The 17,612-nt window shown below is 53.0% G+C and overlaps 8 protein-coding genes across 8 annotated transcripts; 5 read left to right on the top strand and 3 right to left on the bottom strand.

Annotated features, from left to right (window-relative positions):
• Window positions 1–433: 433 nt before the first annotated feature.
• MYCFIDRAFT_19669 (uncharacterized protein) lies at window positions 434–685 on the top strand (the record flags this gene model as incomplete). The annotated part of the gene is made up of 1 exon (XM_007921475.1): window positions 434–685. A coding segment is annotated over one exon (252 nt), but the record flags the coding sequence as incomplete, so codon positions are not given.
• Window positions 686–2,339: 1,654 nt separating this feature from the next.
• On the top strand, window positions 2,340–3,854 carry MYCFIDRAFT_210064 (uncharacterized protein). Its single transcript, XM_007923827.1, has one exon. It carries the CDS (start codon window positions 2,375–2,377, stop codon window positions 3,698–3,700), a length of 1,326 nt encoding a protein of 441 aa, XP_007922018.1. The 5' UTR covers window positions 2,340–2,374; the 3' UTR covers window positions 3,701–3,854.
• A 224-nt stretch (window positions 3,855–4,078) lies between these two features.
• On the top strand, window positions 4,079–5,191 carry MYCFIDRAFT_27154 (uncharacterized protein; the record flags this gene model as incomplete). Its single annotated transcript, XM_007921607.1, has 1 exon — window positions 4,079–5,191. One exon carries the CDS (start codon window positions 4,079–4,081, stop codon window positions 5,189–5,191), a length of 1,113 nt encoding a protein of 370 aa, XP_007919798.1.
• Window positions 5,192–5,715: 524 nt separating this feature from the next.
• On the bottom strand, window positions 5,716–6,485 carry MYCFIDRAFT_210063 (uncharacterized protein). The gene has a single exon (XM_007923826.1). The coding sequence runs from the start codon at window positions 6,434–6,436 to the stop codon at window positions 5,837–5,839; it is 600 nt and encodes a 199-aa protein (XP_007922017.1). The 5' UTR covers window positions 6,437–6,485; the 3' UTR covers window positions 5,716–5,836.
• Window positions 6,486–8,372: 1,887 nt separating this feature from the next.
• MYCFIDRAFT_6630 (uncharacterized protein) lies at window positions 8,373–8,960 on the top strand (the record flags this gene model as incomplete). The annotated part of the gene is made up of 1 exon (XM_007921444.1): window positions 8,373–8,960. A coding segment is annotated over one exon (588 nt), but the record flags the coding sequence as incomplete, so codon positions are not given.
• Window positions 8,961–10,445: 1,485 nt separating this feature from the next.
• Window positions 10,446–13,704, top strand: MYCFIDRAFT_125245 (uncharacterized protein; the record flags this gene model as incomplete). Its single annotated transcript, XM_007923825.1, has 3 exons — window positions 10,446–11,115; window positions 11,174–11,864; window positions 11,904–13,704. 3 exons carry the CDS (start codon window positions 10,446–10,448, stop codon window positions 13,702–13,704), a joined length of 3,162 nt encoding a protein of 1,053 aa, XP_007922016.1.
• Window positions 13,705–13,968: 264 nt separating this feature from the next.
• MYCFIDRAFT_98041 (uncharacterized protein) lies at window positions 13,969–15,538 on the bottom strand (the record flags this gene model as incomplete). Its single annotated transcript, XM_007923824.1, has 3 exons — window positions 13,969–14,826; window positions 14,877–15,262; window positions 15,370–15,538. Coding segments are annotated over 3 exons (1,413 nt in total), but the record flags the coding sequence as incomplete, so codon positions are not given.
• A 347-nt stretch (window positions 15,539–15,885) lies between these two features.
• Window positions 15,886–17,391, bottom strand: MYCFIDRAFT_149942 (uncharacterized protein; the record flags this gene model as incomplete). Its single annotated transcript, XM_007923823.1, has 3 exons — window positions 16,987–17,391; window positions 16,149–16,933; window positions 15,886–16,100 (listed from the first exon to the last, which is right to left on the bottom strand). The coding sequence occupies exons 1-3, from the start codon at window positions 17,169–17,171 to the stop codon at window positions 15,886–15,888; spliced, it is 1,185 nt and encodes a 394-aa protein (XP_007922014.1). The 5' UTR covers window positions 17,172–17,391.
• Window positions 17,392–17,612: the final 221 nt, after the last annotated feature.

The following is a 17,612-nucleotide window of genomic DNA, read 5'->3' as shown; positions in this document are numbered from 1 at the left end:
TGGTGCGACAAAGCAGTCTGTCTTTTCCACCATCATCAAGTGTTTCGGATTGCTAGAACTTGGCCAGCTTTGAAAAAGTGGAAACCCCAGCAGGAATTAGTCAAATTTGGAAAGAATTACAATGGGTGATATTGGTCTTCCTCGAGCACAAGATGCCAATGCGCATCAAGAGGACGTCGGACATTTTGGCAAGGATGGGTACTGGCTGAGAAGAGGAGGCGCCGAGAGCCAACGGTAACGATTCTGATGCATCATCACAAAACGCAGTGCTGACAATAATCTAGGCTGGATAGACAACATCAGCTTCTGATAAAGACGTGAGTTGCGAATGTCAAGATTCAACGACAGACCATGCAGCAGACTGACGCACTCACCCTACAGAGTTGGATACCTTCTGCATCCAGACATTGAAGAATCGCTTGAACCGAATGCAAGAATCGCAGACATGGGCACGGGCACGGGCATCGTTGTCCTCGATCTTGCGAGCCAACTACCCACAACGATGTCTTTTGACGGCTTCGATTTATCGCCCGACCAATACTCGCAAGATCTGCCGGACAACGTATCTCTCAAAGTGCTCGATGCGAAGGCCACTCCTCCTCCTCCTGAAGTCAGAAATCGATATGATGTGATACACTTGCGGTATCTGAACAGCGCGATGAACGAGAAGGACTGGGAGGTCGTTACAGGTGTGTCCATGTTTGTCGCTTCCGTCTCTGACCGTGATTGCTGAAGAGATCGCAGATAACGTGTTCAGTATGCTGAAACCTGGTGGATGGGTGCAGTGGCTCGAAGCAGATTTCGGAGGTGCTCGCTGGCTACGTAATGAGCCGCGCACGAAAGCACATGTGCACGAAGAGCTGCACGGCATCATGCGGCCGCAGATCAAGCATTGGTCGTATGCGGCGAGAGAGCTTGAAGAGATTCTGAGGAATCGTGGATTTCAGCATGTCCGGCAAGAGGTCACCAGTACTGATCGCATTCCCGACATGCGAAGAGCTTGGAGCCTGGTGGAGATTGGTGCCATGAGTTCTTTCTTCCCCAATCTCAAGCACGACTTGTCACAGGAGCAATGCACCGAGAAGATCAACCAGCTCAAGGAGGAGGCTCAGCACGACGTGTATGTGCGGTGGAACGTGCATGTTTGGCTGGGAAGGAAGCCTTTACCGAATTGAATGCGCCTGTACGTACATGTACTGTCCATACTGGACGCATGCCACTTAGCAGTGCGGATCACATGGAGACATATTCCACGAGGTGCGTTGTGCGGAGTGTGGAGCGCGGAGCGCGGAGAGGCGTGTCACGTGTGGAGGGTCTGAGGAATCCAGCATCGTGGCAAGGCAAGGCTGTGGAAATTCTGAGCAGGACTATTGGTCGTTCGTCGACGCCTGGTAAGGTGGTTGAGCGCCTCGTACACGGTCGCGACGCTGTAGAATTCCATTTCTTGCGCGGAGAAGGGCCGAACAGAAGCACGCTAGAACCAACGGCCCGCGTTCTACGCCCGTTCCACCGGCAACTGAAGGGTACTTGCATTCATCACGCAGAGCCGCATGTTGCCTGTCTCCAGCCTGGCGCCGGCGAAACTCCAGGATGGGATGGGCAATGGGCATGCAATCTCACCGAGTCACCGCCCAACAGAATCGAATCGAGGCGCGCTGCGTGTGGCTGCCCTCGCGGCCCGATTGCAAGACCCCTCACCTCGTCCGAATCCAGCTTGTCTGGAGACTGGAGCTGGAGCCCCATCGCCAAGCAAAGATCTTGCCTGCAGTAGCGCAAAGCTTATCCCCACAGTTCATTCTGGACTGCACTGCAATATCATGTCGCTCTGCTATGCTCTGCCATCAACTGACACATCCGCAGCATATAAGTCGCCCACCTTGCCCATCATGATTTCTCCCATCATCCAGCAACGCCGACCATCCAACAACCCTAGTCTGGTCACTCATCACCAGCTCCAGCAAACCCAGGCCATCCATCATTCACTCGCAGCATCTCTAGTCTGCCATCCGAGCCCCTTTTGAAATCGACTCAGCAATACTATCAGCCGACGAACGGCACGAATCGCTCACGCCCATACCCACCATCCCCCTCATCAAACCCTCTCACATCAGCATCAATGGCTGGCGGAGGTGTTCCAACCGATGCTCCAGGCATCGCAGGAGGCTACCTTACTGGAAGGAAGCTCATCTACCCATTGGCCTTGGTCATTAGTCTCTTCTTTTTGTGGGGATTCAGCTATGGCCTGCTCGATGTCTTAAATAAGGTGCGCATTTCCCTTTCGCATCTGGCAATCGTAACTGATCATTCTCCTTTCCCACAGCACTTTCAGTCGGTTTTGGGCGTAACCAAGCTTGAGTCGACCGGATTGCAAGTGATGTATTTCGGGGGTGGCTATCTCATGTTCTCGCCAATCGCAGCTGAGGTGATGAAGCGCAAGGGCTACAAGTTTACCATCCTCATGGGTCTTTCCCTCTACAGTTTGGGCGCTATCTTCTTTTGGCCCGTGGCTCACTTCTCCAAGCCAGCCAACCAGAAGGCTTCCTTCGGAGGCTTCCTCGCATGCACACTCGTTATTGCTTGCGGTCTTGCCACTCTCGAGACTGCAGCCAACTCGTACGCTGTCGTCATTGGTCACCCGGCAACTGCTTCAGCTCGTCTCCAGTTCTGCCAAAGCTGGAACGGCGTTGCTTCATTCGTTGGACCACTCATCGCTTCCAAGGCTTTCTTCACCGGCGCAAACCAGCATAGCTTGACCAATGTTCAGTACGTCTACCTGGCTGTTGCTTGTGCTGGTGCGGCAGTCGCAGTCCTGTTCTTCTTCTCCAAGCTTCCTGAGGTCCAAGAAGCCGCTGTTCGCTCTGCATCTATCGCCGCCGGAGACTCGGAAGATGTGGCTGTCGACTACTATGGCAATGTGATCACCCAGAAGCCACTCTACAAGGAATGGAATATGATTGGTGGTTTCATTGCACAATTCGCCTACGTCGGTGCCCAGGTCACCTGCGCTTCGTTCTTCATCAACTATGCTACCGAGAACGCGACATTCAGCAGCGCCCAGGCCTCCAATATGCTTTCTTACGCTCTGATCACTTTCACTGTTGGTCGATTCATTGCCACCGCTCTCGCCACTGTCTTTGAGTCCAACTTCCTCCTGGTCATCTACGCATGCTGCGCCATCGCTCTCAACGCATACGTCGCTGCTGGTTCTGGAACTCCAGCCGTTGCGGTCCTCATTTGCATCTTCTTCTTCATGGCCCCCATGTACCCGACCATCTTCACTCTCGGTACTGCCAACCTGGGCAAAAACACTCGACGCGGTGCAGGAATCCTCGTCATGGGCGTGTCTGGCGGGGCTGTTTTTCCGCCGATCCAGGGTGCCATTGCCGACGCTGCTAGCACTCGTGTCTCTTACATCGTCCCACTTGTTGGCTTCGTTATCGTCCTCGCCTACGTTGCCAAGCACTGGGTCGGCCACGGCTTCCACATCCTACGTGTGAAGGGCGAGAAGATGATTGCTACTACACTCGAGGGTGGCGCTCTTGGTGGCGCTGTTCAGACCGTTCATTGGGACGAGAAGCGTCTGTCGGTGGTCGACGTCGAGCAGGTGCGCAGAAACTCTTTGGGCCCCGTTAATCCAGTGGACATGGGAGGATATAGCTATCAGGGCACTGAGCCACGCAAGGGCTCCATGATCGGATAATTGATCGCATCGCAGCAGCACTTGTCGAAGCATTTACGTGGAGTTCACAAGATTATGATGAAGATGCATGAATGGGACACGATATGATACCAATCAGTTGAGATTACGGCCACAGCTTGTACATAGTCACATTTACGGGTTCATCGTTTCAGTCACTCCTTCACTTCATTTCTCAATCTCCGACAATGAAGGCCACTGAAACATCGTAGATCTGTTTGCGCCTTGCCGATCTAGGTACCTAGTACTATATAGGTAGATGCAAGCCATCAATTTGGACATGAATTTTTGATTGGTCGAATTTTACACCTGCATAAAACCTGCCTGGCCTACAGTTCTCATCCCACTCACATTCTACGAAGCCCAAGTGAGTCGTGGAGCATGGGGAAATCATCAAAAGACAAGCGAGACGCCTACTACCGTTTGGCAAAAGAGCAAGGATGGAGAGCGCGCTCAGCTTTCAAGCTGCTCCAGCTCGACGAAGAATTCAACCTGTTCGAAGGCGTCACTCGTGTCGTTGATCTGTGCGCTGCTCCTGGAAGCTGGTCCCAAGTGCTTTCCAGAATTCTCATCCAAGGTGAAAGAATCGGTCGAGCTGCTTGGGAAGACAAGAGATACAAAGCTTTACTCAAGTATCACGAAGAAAACGGAGGTCCAAATGAGCCACTGGAGGCGCCGGTAACGTCTCCAAGGACGGATGTCAAGATCGTGGCCATCGATCTACAGCCCATGTCGCCCCTGGAGGGCATTGTGTGCTTGAAAGCCGACATCACACATCCATCGACCATACCCCTCTTGCTCAAGGCTCTCGATCCCGGCTACGACCCAAAGACATCTCCGACTGAAGCCTCACAGCCCGTCGATCTTGTCATATCAGATGGTGCCCCCGATGTCACAGGTTTGCACGATCTCGATATCTACGTACAATCACAACTCCTCTGGGCTGCTCTGAACCTGGCACTTTGCGTACTAAAGCCAGGCGGAAAATTCATTGCAAAGACATTTCGCGGAAAAGATAACGATAACATCTTGTATGCACAGCTCAAGACCGTTTTCGAAGGCGTCACGGTTGCGAAGCCGAGGAGTAGCCGAGCAAGCAGTGTTGAGGCCTTCATCGTATGTACGAACTTCAGACCTCCGGAGGGATTCAAGGCTAGTCTTGACAACCCTCTTGGGACCACCCGACAGCTGGAGCCTTACGGAGAGTCGATAGAGAAGGCTGCGAGAGGAGTACGAGTCAAGCGTGAGGATGGAGTCACGGAGTTGCATATGGACACTCAAGGAGATTCTGGGCAAGGGACGAGATGGATCGCACCTTTCCTAGCTTGTGGAGATTTGAGTGCTTTTGATGCAGACGCGAGCCACAAGTTACCTGAGGGACATGTCAGCTTGGATCCCGTTCAGCCCCCAACTGCACCTCCCTACCGTGCTGCACTGGAAGAGAGGAAGAAAATGGGCGGCGCGTATGGAAAGACCAAGCTCGGCGGCACTTGAAACTCGCCAGATATCAGGTTATCAAGTCACCGACGGCTTTATGCTTGTCGATACTGGACCAAGAGGCATGCAATTATCGCAATCGTATCATGACTTGCTTCTCGGCTCTTCGTGATGGCGCATATTGATCATTCCACTTGGATCCGCATTGACGATCGTCTTCTACACATTCCTTTCGGAAACAAAGGTCAGCTTGTGTCGCAAAAGGAGGGCCGGTCGACTCCAAACCTACAGGTTGAGACCAGCTTACCGTGGCTGAGACGGCGACCGTAGCTGCTGTCACTCAGCGGAGTCATGCCATGCATCCTCCAGTGTACTTACACGTATGAGGACGCTCCGGGCAACTGCAACATCTCGAGTTGGATGCACATGCGCAAGTGAGATTGGATCACGATGAGCACTTTGCACGCTACGAGGAGGAGGTGTGCAGCAGAAGTATCGGTCAAAGGCAGCATGTAGTCGCGCGACAGACTAAACCAAACAACAGACGGCGTGAGTAGGGGCCTTGCATAAGGGCGAACATGTGTCGAATCGGTCATACGTGGGGTATCTTCGCTAGCTCGTAAACAATTAAGATCTCAATCACTCTGCCGGGAAGAGCCACTCATCAACTCATCATCCCACACAATCATCGCTCCTCTTCCTTCAGCCACCATTGAGCCACGCCGGCTGCCAATTTTCCTTCTCTTGTGCGCGATTCTCGACTCCGGTCGACATTAATGCGTTGATCTGCTCGTCGATGCGAGCTTTCCCTCGCTGCAAAACCTCCTTTTGAAGCTTGGTCATCACTTCTAATTCTTTGAGCATGCCGTCAACCAGTAAAACACAATCGTCGATCATGATTTCCAAGCTTGAAGGGTCCTCGGCATCACTTCTTGGCGGGAGTGGAGGAAGCATGCTGATATCACGCTGTATAGACCGCATGTTCAACGCCAGTGAAGTATGCGTCGCTCTCCATGACTCAGGGAGTGCTTCGATGAACGCTGCTCCGGGATGGGCATCCATCAAGATGGACTCCGCGCGGTCTGCCCACGTTTCAAAGGTCTCGACCAATCCTGAGTATCTGCTCCCGGGCTCTGTGTGAGCTCGAAGATCAGAGATCACCCGACTGAGTGATGAAAGATGCTCCGCTAGAAGAGCAGTATCAGGACACCAGGATTGAAATGCGTTCAGGTTGGCCTGTCTTCTGTGCTCCTGTTCCTGCTCGTGAATCAGGGTGTATTGCTTCTGCAGTTTCGCGTGCATACTTCCCAGTTTCTGCTTAGCACTTGCCTCATATCGTGCGAGAGTCGGCAGAGCCTGTTGATGTAGCAGAGACAGCTGCAGCAGTTCCATCTGCTCGAGTGCCCCTTCGAAGCTGACAGGCTCATCTTCTGGTCCTGGTGCATGCTGCTTCAGCGACTTGGCGCTCGGAATGGGTGGCTTGGGCAAGGCAGATTTAACAGGGCTGTAGTGTTGTTGATAGGTGTTGAAGGCTGGCTTCGAGGGCGGAGGTAAGCCTGAACGAGGTCGTGGAGCAGTTGACGTCGCTGAGCGCGTGGGCGAGCTAGGCGTAGGCGTAGGCGTAGGCGTAGGCGTAGGCAGAGCGTGTGAAGCTGGTATCGAGGTATTGAGCACGGGGGGCTTTGCAAGACTGGCGGAAGCTCGTTTCTGCGCCGTCGGGATAACATTGGCAGCGGCATTGGCGAGGCCAGGTGCTCTCTGGGAAGAAGTACGTGGGCCAGGGGACTGTGGGAGCCTGGTAGAGGCAGTGCGCTTGATGCCAGTGGCAGCAGCAGCGGACGCCGAGGAGGAGGAGGAGGAGGAGGAGGCATATGCGATTGCCGGGATCACACTCCCATCGCGCGAAGCAGTGCGGGCATGGGCAGACGGCGCTGCTTTGGCTGCTGTCACGGATCCCGGCAATCGCATATGACTGCTCGTGCGTGCAGGAATGGCATGGCCTTCGCGCGGAGCAGGCCTCGGTGGTTTCAGCGCAGGAGGAGGCATGGCCCTCCTATCATCCTGCGCCTTGTCTTCTGGCGATGCGCGCGCACTGCTCTGCGATGCATCCTCTTGTATGGCGTCGATCTCCTTCCGCGCCGACGAGAACTGCGGAAGGAGACTCCTCCTCTTCGACTGGTTCGATGTCGCGACACCCTCACTCCCTTTGCCCGCCTCGCCCGTCTGCTTCAAGCTGTTCATGTAGTCGGTCGGTGCTTCGAACATGCTCAACGGTCGCGCCGAGCTTCCGCGCGCAGACGGTAGTCGACTCATTGTGCGGTTGCGGTTGTATTACAATGATGGTGTTTCGCCCTTCAGACACCTGGTGACTCGTAACATGGTTGCACTTCGGGACGCGCTCCGTCCTTGTCCTCCTGGCCCCTCCCTGCACACGACTACGGCTACGACTACGCCTCTCCCTATAGCTTCATTCCACGCCTCTGCAACACCATTCACCACCCTGTACGCATGTGGGCATCAAATTGGCTCGTGTTGGACTTCTAGAGCCATACTAGCCTGGACGCGTACCTGCGTGAGGCCGCTGCGAGCCTTCGAACCCACTCCTTCAACACCCATTGCTATCGGCAGAGCGTGGTCTACGGCCTGGGGCGTGGCCTGGCTACGGGCAATCTGCGAAGATGACGAAGACGTGGCTAGGCTAGACCTTAGCATGTATAGCGGAGTGGTGCATCGCGACACGGTGTAAGGACGGGCCTGACGAGCATGTCACAGCTTCGCCTTGCCTTTACCTTGTGAACCACATTGCTGCTTGACACGTCAGACCTACGGCATTTCGGTGTGACCATTCCTAAGGTTCATGTTTCCCATGAATGGGCTGATGAGCTGTGCAGCTTTGCCTCTTTCCGCATCAGCGTCTGCACTTGCTCTAAGCAGTAATTACAATCCTTCAGACATTGGTCGGACCAGCACTCCGCGCTGCATGTCAAGCTGCAACCTGCAACGCCAGAAAGCTCACGTCCACGTAGCTTTAGCCCAAGCCAAGATAAGCCTCGAAGGGCCCAGGGTTCCCCGATCATTGACAGAACAGATCATATCGTCCTCGACATCCGGGACTCCGGCGACAGCGTGATAGACTGTAGAACTATCAACTCGGGCCATGTCAAGACAGAGCAACGGAGCGGACAGAGCCCACGCGGCAGTGGACTCGTGCTCTGGTACTGATCCTCGAAAGTCGCAACCACGGCGTGACATTAAGGTGAAGCTGCAATATCTCAAGGACGATCCAATATATGCCAAAGAGAAGCCATTGCAGATAACGCCCAACTTCGCTGACAAAGACAATAAGACAAATGTCACATTAGCGCCTGGCCCGTTCGAAACAATTCATGATGTTCGCGGTCGACAAGAAAAGTTCTCCTTAGATGGCAATGGCTTTCTTTACGTCAAAGCACCAACAAGCTTCACGAATTGGTCTTCACAAGCAGCCATCGGGAAGGACTATCTGCCAGAATTGGAAGTTCTGCTCAGGCGTGAAGTCGAAGGCTGCGATGAGATCATGTTCTACGATGCTCGCATACGACATTCAGACGACAGTGGTCTTCGTGTGGAAGGCCTGAGTTACAATCCATTCGCAAAACAAGTCCACGCCGACAATACCGAACGGAGCGTCCTTGCAAAAATCAGAAACCTGACTGAAATGAAGGCCGACTATCTGCTGAGCGGACGAGCCAGGATCATCAACATCTGGAGGCCGATCAAGCATCCAGTGTTTGACTGCGGACTCGCTGTTGTCGATGCAGGCAAGCTTCAGGATGGTGATATCTTGGAGTGTGATCGGTATCGAGCAGACAACAATGCGTACCACGATACGATGGGTGTCTCCAAATATCGAGCGGGCTTCGAGTGTAAGAACGACGATGAGAGATGAACAATGTCCAGAGCATACACCGATGACCGTGGTCTTACAGGGTACTATTGCTCCGAACAGGATGAGGATGACGTACTGCTGTTCAAGAACTATGATAGCGCCGCTGACATGTGAGTATATCGAAGGGTACGAGGCGTGACTCCGCCATGTGACTGCAGCTGGGGTCGCTGTCTCAGACACAGGTTGCTAGCCTCAGCCTTTGCTTTTGGAGCCGATATGTTCTCCTTTGGGAACACACGCTGACCCTCGTTCCCTCCGCTTTTAGGCCGGCGAAAACGTGCCTTCACACGGCCTTCGACATGCCACCCGAAGCTGTTCCCGCTGGATCGCCGACGAGAGAAAGTATAGAGGTTCGCGCTTTGATATTCACTTACCCGGAACAAGGAAGACGCCCAAGCATTGTGAATTGGCCTGCGCAGCATCTCCTCGCCGAGAGCTTAGAGCGTGGGATGCTGAGACGAGTCGATGATGAGCACAGCATTACTGACCGACTGCGGACCGACATTGACGAAGGCAATGAGATAAAAGACGCAGTCCTTCTGCTTCGAAGACAAGAGATTCGACGACTAGAAGCAGTACAAAGGACGATGGAGCAGGAGCGAGAGCATTTCACCTCACGACTCGATATTCAGGCGAGGCAAATCGCGTCTTTGGAGAAGTTGGTACAGGAAGTCTCGTGCAGTCTAGAGAGAAGTGAGCCAGCGCTGGGCCAGCAGACAGCCCAGTCATCGAAAGAGCTGCCGAGAGTACGGCTAGGGCACGAGGCTGCGCCGTTCGCTCTCTCCGAGGCGCGAAGCCCTGCTGATACTGAAGCTGGCGAGCGGTCGAGACTGCACGAACAGATTGAGTCGTTGAAAGCTGAAATACAGGAGTGGAAATGTCAGGCTCTCTCCACGGGAAGTGCGGCGATCAGCGAGTCTTACCAGGCGGCTGTCGATGAGGCTGTGAGGCGTGAACGAGAAAAGGACGCGTTCATTATCAGCAGTTTGCGGGAAGAGATACAGCAGCTGAAAGCGCAAGCGATGCATCAAGTGTGAGCTGCGACAACCGTATGAATTGCACTCATGTTGGCGTTGAAATCATAATCACACATTGGGAGCATCAAGATGAAGAGTATAGCAGTGCGTTGCGGTGCATTGATACTACGATTATGGTGATGGTGATGGTGATGGCGATGATATTATGATTCTTGCTATGGTTATGGCGATGGCGATGAGATTATGATCGTGATTATGGCTGTTATGGCGATATCGTTGACATTGTGACTGCTCGTGACTACGCTCCAGCTTCGTGGTGTTGGGCAAGTGCAGCCGAGCACCACAAACTTCCACCGCTGCACTCGAAAATAATGGCCAAGTCGATGAATGCCATTCGTGCTTGAGCATGCCGGCGTTCGCTGCCACACACATCATCAGAGCCGCATCGCATACCGATCGAAATTTGCTTGACAAGATACGAGAGCTTGCGCGGACGAAAAAGAGCTGGTCTGACACTCTCGCGCTTCCCAAATCACAATTCCCAGCTCGGCCAAGTCCTGAGCAGATCGAACAATATCGTAAGCGATGCGCCGATGACCTCTATGCCTGGCAGCGGCAGCACCGTCCCGCTACCATTGTCGACAGAGATGGCAATGAGAAGTGCAATGAGTTCGTGCTTCACGACGGTCCGCCATATGCCAATGGCGCGGTGCATGTCGGACATGCGCTAAACAAAATCCTAAAAGACCTCATGTTGCGCTCTGAACTATCGAGAGGCAGGAGGGTACAATACACGCCAGGATGGGACTGCCACGGCCTTCCTATCGAGCTCAAGGCCTTGCAGCAGCCAAAGGCCCCAAGGCAAGAAGCAAAGGTAGCGACAGCTTTGAGCCAGCAAATGAGTGCTGCTGATATTCGAGCTGCTGCAAGAAAGTTGGCTACGGAAACAATTGAGCTGCAAAAGAAGAGCTTTCGGGAATGGGGTGTGATGGGTGAATGGGATAGGCCATACAGAACTATGGACAAAACATTTGAGCTCAGGCAGTTGGACGTGTTCGGAGATATGGTCAGAAAAGGTGAAATGGCATGATGCGCAGACAGGATGATCTCTAAAGCATGCTAAGTTAAGAACAGGCCTCATTTCACGACATCATCGGCCGGTATACTGGTCACCTTCCTCGCGGACGGCCCTTGCGGAAGCTGAGCTAGAGTACGATGACAGTCACACATGTACTGCTGCTTTTGTGAAGATGCCATTTGTAAAGCTTCCGAATGTGCTCAAGGCGAACCCGAGCATCAGACCGGACACGATCAGCGCCCTCATCTGGACAACAACGCCATGGACATTGCCTGCAAACAAAGCCATTGCGGTTGGCAGTGACATCGAGTACTCTGTCATATCAATTGCTGACGAATCGAATCTCGCCGCCGGCCAAGACCAACTCTTAGTAGCCAAAGAGCGAATTGAGCATGTCTTGTCTCATCTCCCCGAAGGCACGCGATTGGAGGTTGTTATTGATGCCATCTCTGGACATGAACTGGGTGGCTGCTGCTACAACATTTTCCAAGACTCCGAGTCTCCGCTTTTTGAGGCGCCATTCGTGACAGCAACATCTGGTACCGGAGTTGTCCACATTGCTCCAGGTCATGGAATTGATGACTGGCAGGTCTGTCAAGCGCAAGGCGTTGGGCCAGCTTTTGCGCCTGTAGATGACGAAGGCAGATACACCGTGGATGCATTTCCTCGAACGGTGGATAGTGCTCCACCTTTCCATGGCCTCGATGCACAGACTCAAGGCGTGACAGCCGTGCTAGATGTGCTGCGGTCACCCCGAAGCTTGCTACCAGAAACCGTGCACACCAGTCGCAGCCCACTTTTATTAATTGCGCACAAATTCACACACAAGAATCCCATCGACTGGCGAACGAAACAGCCAGTCATCACCCGTGCCACGGCACAGTGGTTTGCTGATATCTCCGCCGTCAAGGATAGAGCGTTGGCAGCCCTCGAATCTGTACATTTCATTCCTGAAAGTGGCAAGAGCAGGCTGGAGAGCTTCATAGCAGGCAGAAGCCAGTGGTGTATATCGCGACAACGCGCATGGGGAGTGCCTATACCGGCATTATACCATGTCGACACTGGAGAAGCGTGCATTTCCGACGAGAGCATTCACCACATCATCTCCGTCATAGAAGAGCGAGGCGTAGATGCATGGTTTTCTGACGCGAAGGCAGAGCCTGCTTGGTTACATCCCACTCTTGAGCCTGGAAAATGGATCCGTGGTAGTGATACGATGGACGTGTGGTTCGATTCTGGAACCAGCTGGACCTCACTGGAGAGAAGAACTGATGGACTTCCCCGAAGCAACGTGTATTCTGAAGGCACCGATCAGCATCGAGGCTGGTTTCAAAGCAGTTTATTGACTGCCATTGCAGCCCAGAGCGCGGATGAAAAGCCCGTTGCGCCATTCAAGACCTTGACGACGCACGGTTTTACACTAGACGGGTACGGGAGAAAGATGAGCAAGAGTATTGGCAATGTTGTCTCGCCAGATGAAATCATCTCAGGCGTGCTGGTTCAGTCGACCAAGGGCAGGACGAAAGCTGGGAAGCACAAGCAGGCGCCTCCCACCAAAGCCCAGAAAGGTATCCTAGGTCCAGACGTGCTTCGTCTCTGGGTGGCTTCGTCCGATTACACCAAGGATGTTGCCATCTCCCAGCCTGTTCTCCAGAGCGTGCAACAATCTTTGCAAAAGTATCGTGTGACCTTCAGATTCCTTGTTGGAGTTTTGCACAATTATCCAGATGCAAAGCCCAGGCATGATCTCCTGTCGGAGTTGGACTTCGCGGATCGTGTCATCTTGCAGCAGCTAAGTGTTTGCAGCCGCACAGTGTTCAGCGCCTATTCTGATTACAAATTCTACGCTTGTATCACGGAAATCAATCGCTTCATCAACAGCGACTTGAGCGCATTTTATTTCGAGATCATCAAAGACCGGCTGTATACTGGATCCACGGCTATTAGAAGACATACGCAGACGATCTTGATGGTCATCCTACAAGAATTGTGCAGAATGCTTGGCCCAGTCACACCTCATCTCATTGAGGAAGTTTGGGAATGGATGCCGGCAAGCATGAAGTCGACTGCTGAGAGCGCTAATGATTCCATACATCCTCTCAAACAAAAATGGAAGTCGCCATTCGATGCCGAAAGCCTTGGTGTCCGAACTGATGCGGGCTTGACTTCATCTCTCGCACTATTCAGGGCAATTTCTGCTGCTGTCAAGGTCGCCCAAGAAGAAGCTCGTACGGCGGGACTGCTTGGAAGCGGTCTCGCATGCCGAGTTGAGATAGCTCTCCCTACACATTTCGATCCTGCAGAGTCGTCATTCAGCTGGCTACGCAAGGACGAGCTCGCGAACTTGCTGGTAGTCAGCGAAGCAGAAGCTTTGCAGCTAAGCAACGCCCCTCACAACAAAGAGCGAAATGAAGAGTGGCGGTATGAACAACCGGTAGAGCTGCATATTGGCGGTAATGTCGTCCACGGGAAAGTAGCCGTCCTACCGCCGAGGGCGAAGAAGTGTCCAAGATGCTGGAAATATACGGCTGAAGAAGAGGAAGTCCCTTGTGCGCCTTGTAGAGAGGTCCTGGTAGACATCACTTGATGGGCCCAGCGTCCTTTGTTGTAGGATTAGATGTTCCAATATTCTAGCAGTCCTGCATGTATACACTGACTGACAGCCCTCCGTTTGGACGTTTGTTCATTTAGAAATACTAGTGCTTTAATGTTATCGATGTTATATGGAGCACAGCCTCGACGGACTGCACTTGCCTTTGCCAGTGATTATCTTACGCAACTTTTTATCTTACGCAACTGATCGGCGTAGCCTCGCTCACGCATGAGCTACTTTCTGCAAGTAAGCTTGGATCCATTCTTCGCTACCATCTTCGAACATCCTCTTAGCTGGAGTTGGGTCCTGACCATGTGTGTCCACAAAGTAGCAGACATCTGAATAGCATTCAGGTCCGTACTTGCAGTGATGTCCAAAAGTGCACTTCATGTCTCGACATGCGGACTTCTTCGGGCAGCTTCGAGATCTCGCTTTATGCTTGAGGACCAAGAGCTCGCCTGGAGTAAATTTCTCGCCATGATGATAGTCACAATACTCTCCAGCGTCGCACTTTCCAGTCAAGTGGTAGCTGTTGCAGCATTTGCCTTCCTTCTTAAGGCGCTCTGCAAAACGGGCCTCAGCTCCTGGATCGGTTCGAGGGAGTTCGATATCGATTCGCTCGTCGTAGGCATTTAGGAGGATGAACTTCCGGTTTGGATTTTTCTTAGGTGCAATGCTGATGGTCTTGCTCGAAGTGCCGTTCTTGCCTATGGTGGCCCAAGTTGAGTTCTGTGTCGAGTTGATGGAGTCTACAGACGGCGCTCGCGACGTCGCAGGGCTGTTCGGCACAAAAGGGGTCGTGCCGGCTTGAATGCTCGAAGTCGAAGTCGCCCTGACTGGCGTTGCAGATAAGGGCGAGCATGCAGCTGGAATGGGCTTTCCGGGGAGATTCTCGTTCCTGAAGATGCTGGGCATTTTGATTCGCTGTAGTCCAAGCTCGATGAATCCAGATTCGGCGGGTCTCGCTTCGATCAGCGTGAGGCGAGAAGCTGAGGTTCTCTTGTAGGACTCGAGGAGTGGCAAGTAGCCATTGTCGCTACAAGGTGCAAAGAAGACATGTTTACACTGAGAGATCTTCATGTACAGTCGAAAGGTCTCGCGGATCTTATGATCGGCCTGAAGATTAATCAGTAGCTTTCCATCAGGAGCTCCCGAGGTGAACTCACACGCTCCTTCCCAGATCCAACGTCCACAAAACTGAATAGAGGCTGCGCGAGACCAAAGGCACGCGAAAACGCCGCGAGCTCATTTGGGTTCATGATGATACCGCAGTTCTGCAGCTTGTTCGCAAGCCCTTGTTGGTTGAGGACGACTTGTACCATGATGGACCAGTCGTCGACGTTCGCATCAGGATAAATAGACTTGAGGTGGGCTTGTATCTCAGTATGAAGGCGGTAGGCAGCTTCACTGCCACCGTCGCGGCCCATGGCATATAGGTGATCTTCGAAAAGCGCGCCATCGCCATCGATAAGACATAAGACAAAATTGTTTGAGCTCTGCTTCAAATCAGCGCGTGCATCCGGTGCTTGGGCCTCCCAAGACGAACGGAAGTCTGCTTCTGCTCAAGCAAGGCGCGTTGGAGGCTCTGCTCGCAGGTCGACGCCCGACTCTGCCACATACGGCGTGATGCGACTTCGTTCTATCGTAGCGGTCAGCGACGTTGATGACAATTTCGAGTCGCCACCCATGCCTTGTAGTCATCTTCTCGCTCTTCGTATCTGACTTTGAGCTCTTCGTAGTCCTTTAGAATCCGTGTAACCAAGGCATCTCGTTCAGCATCGGCCTCGCGAAACTTGGCAAGGCGCTGCATGTAGCGGGACGCCTCTGCGCTCCCATTATCGGGCTCGGATGCCATGTTTTTTTTGACACGCGACAGTGCGTCTTATGAGCAATAATATGAGAGAGTGTGGGTGTTGGTATAGGATCAGCTGGGGGCGAGGTAAAGTAAAGTCGAATAGGTAATGCGAGAGAAATTGGACTTGGCGCAGGGGTTATTAGAGTTGTGGCGCTGGCGCTGGCGCTGGCGCTGGCGCGAGCCAGGTTCGTCTCAGAACGGAAAATAGCTAGGTAGTCTTCACCGACCACGCCACAACGTGCAAGCCTCGCCTCGACTCGACTCGACGTGAATATTCACATCACTTCTTGAGCCTCGATGATCTATGCACATGATATGCCTCAGCTGCGCTTCTTCTCGCCCAGCTTTCGCCGTTTCTCTCGCTTGCTCAGTTCCGCCTCGATGCCAATGCCGCCAAATACCAGTCCAACTCCGAGCCACTGCATCCTGGTGAGGCTATGCCCGAACCAAACCACAGACAGAATCATGGTCAGCATCTTGCGCGTCACCGTCACAGTGACGAGCAACAGACTGCCAAATATTGAAAGTGTCATGACTGGGAAAGCGTCAGTATTCATGCGGCAACTTGGGAAATCGTCCTTACAGATGAACACTTGGCCCAGAGCGCCACAAACAGCAAAGCCAAGGATATCCCAGCCGACAGTCGGGTGCCGCTGTACGAACGCAAGCGCCTCATATAGCTCGTTCGCTCCCTTGGTAAGGTCTAGTCCAACCACTCCGCCGATTCCCGACTCTGCCAGATATGGCGCAAGCAAGAGAAAGCAAGACGTCAGGATCGTAGACAGGACGTTCAATGCGCACATCATTTGTTGTCCGGTGTATGGCCGGAACCTGGCGTATATATCGTCCTGTGTGGTATTCGTGAGGCCATCGAAGATCAGATTGATGGAGAGTAAAGTGAGTCCGTACGTGCTGTTGGTACGGGCACCCTTCGGTTTTTTCCCCGAGGATTGGTAAAGGGTGAAGATGGAGACACCCAAAGTTACGAGCGCAACGACTGCGTACTTGTAGAATGGATATCGCTTGCCGTAAAGCGTGATATGCAAGAACATTACTGGCAGTAACTTGCATGATTTGGCCAATATGAATGTGATGTAATCCACATGTTGCAGACTAGCATAGCCAAAGGGCGAGGCCAGTGAAGACGTTATGGCCACTAAGCTCAATGGCCAGAGGATTGCTTTGGAAGGAAAGACTGGCAGGTCTGCTGAGCTTTTGCGTGTGGCCAAGACATAGACATATCCAAGGATTGCGGCGAAGGTCGACTGAACGGTGTTCATCACGACTGGGTATTTGAACACTTCTCTCTTGGTCTCGGTTCCATAGTTCGTGGTCGTTATTCGTTCCTGCAAGACACCCCATGTCAGGCTGAGGACACATTAGTATTCGATAGTCTGACAGTATGAAGGAGGTAGACGTACAAAGACGCGTAGATGCCGCCTACACATATGAGCAGGTTCAATGTTGTGGCAGAGTCTCGCGAGTGTCTATTGCCAATAGCTGGCAGGGCGATATCATTTTTGCCGGCGATGGTCGAGCCATTCGCGACTTGCTTCACAATGCCGTTGCCGTGTCGTGCGGAGACACTGCCATTTTGGCGAGACATTGCAAAGATGTGTCACAGCGATCGGACGGTGTGCAGTTGCCGATGTCGATGTCGATGTCGATGTCGATGTCGATGTTGATGTCAATGTCGATGTTGATGTCAATGTCGAGTCTGTCTTTCAAACTCCAAAGGGGGCTCGGGCGTGGGCCAGGATCTGCGCCAAGCACAAGAACAAGTGGCCATGTCCGACGCTATGATATTCTATTGCATTGCCTCTTGGAAGCCTGCCCGTGGAGCGTGTACATTATTCCATACCGACTCGACCTCATGGACACATATAAGACAATGCATTACTCATGCTGGGCTTGCGGGAAGACACGCTGAGACGCTCTCGTGCGGCGAGGCGCGCCGCTCCCCCTCGGCCCACTCGGCCAGTCATGCTGTAGCCTCTATTCTACGATATCTGCTCGCAAACTTATTACCATTGCATCGTCGTTTGCG

The sequence above is a fragment of the Pseudocercospora fijiensis genome (assembly GCF_000340215.1).
Source record: "Pseudocercospora fijiensis CIRAD86 unplaced genomic scaffold MYCFIscaffold_1, whole genome shotgun sequence".
NCBI classification, from domain to species: domain Eukaryota; kingdom Fungi; phylum Ascomycota; class Dothideomycetes; order Mycosphaerellales; family Mycosphaerellaceae; genus Pseudocercospora; species Pseudocercospora fijiensis.
The sequence above is the reverse complement of the archived record's forward strand: the minus strand, read 5'-3'. Positions and strand labels throughout refer to the sequence as shown.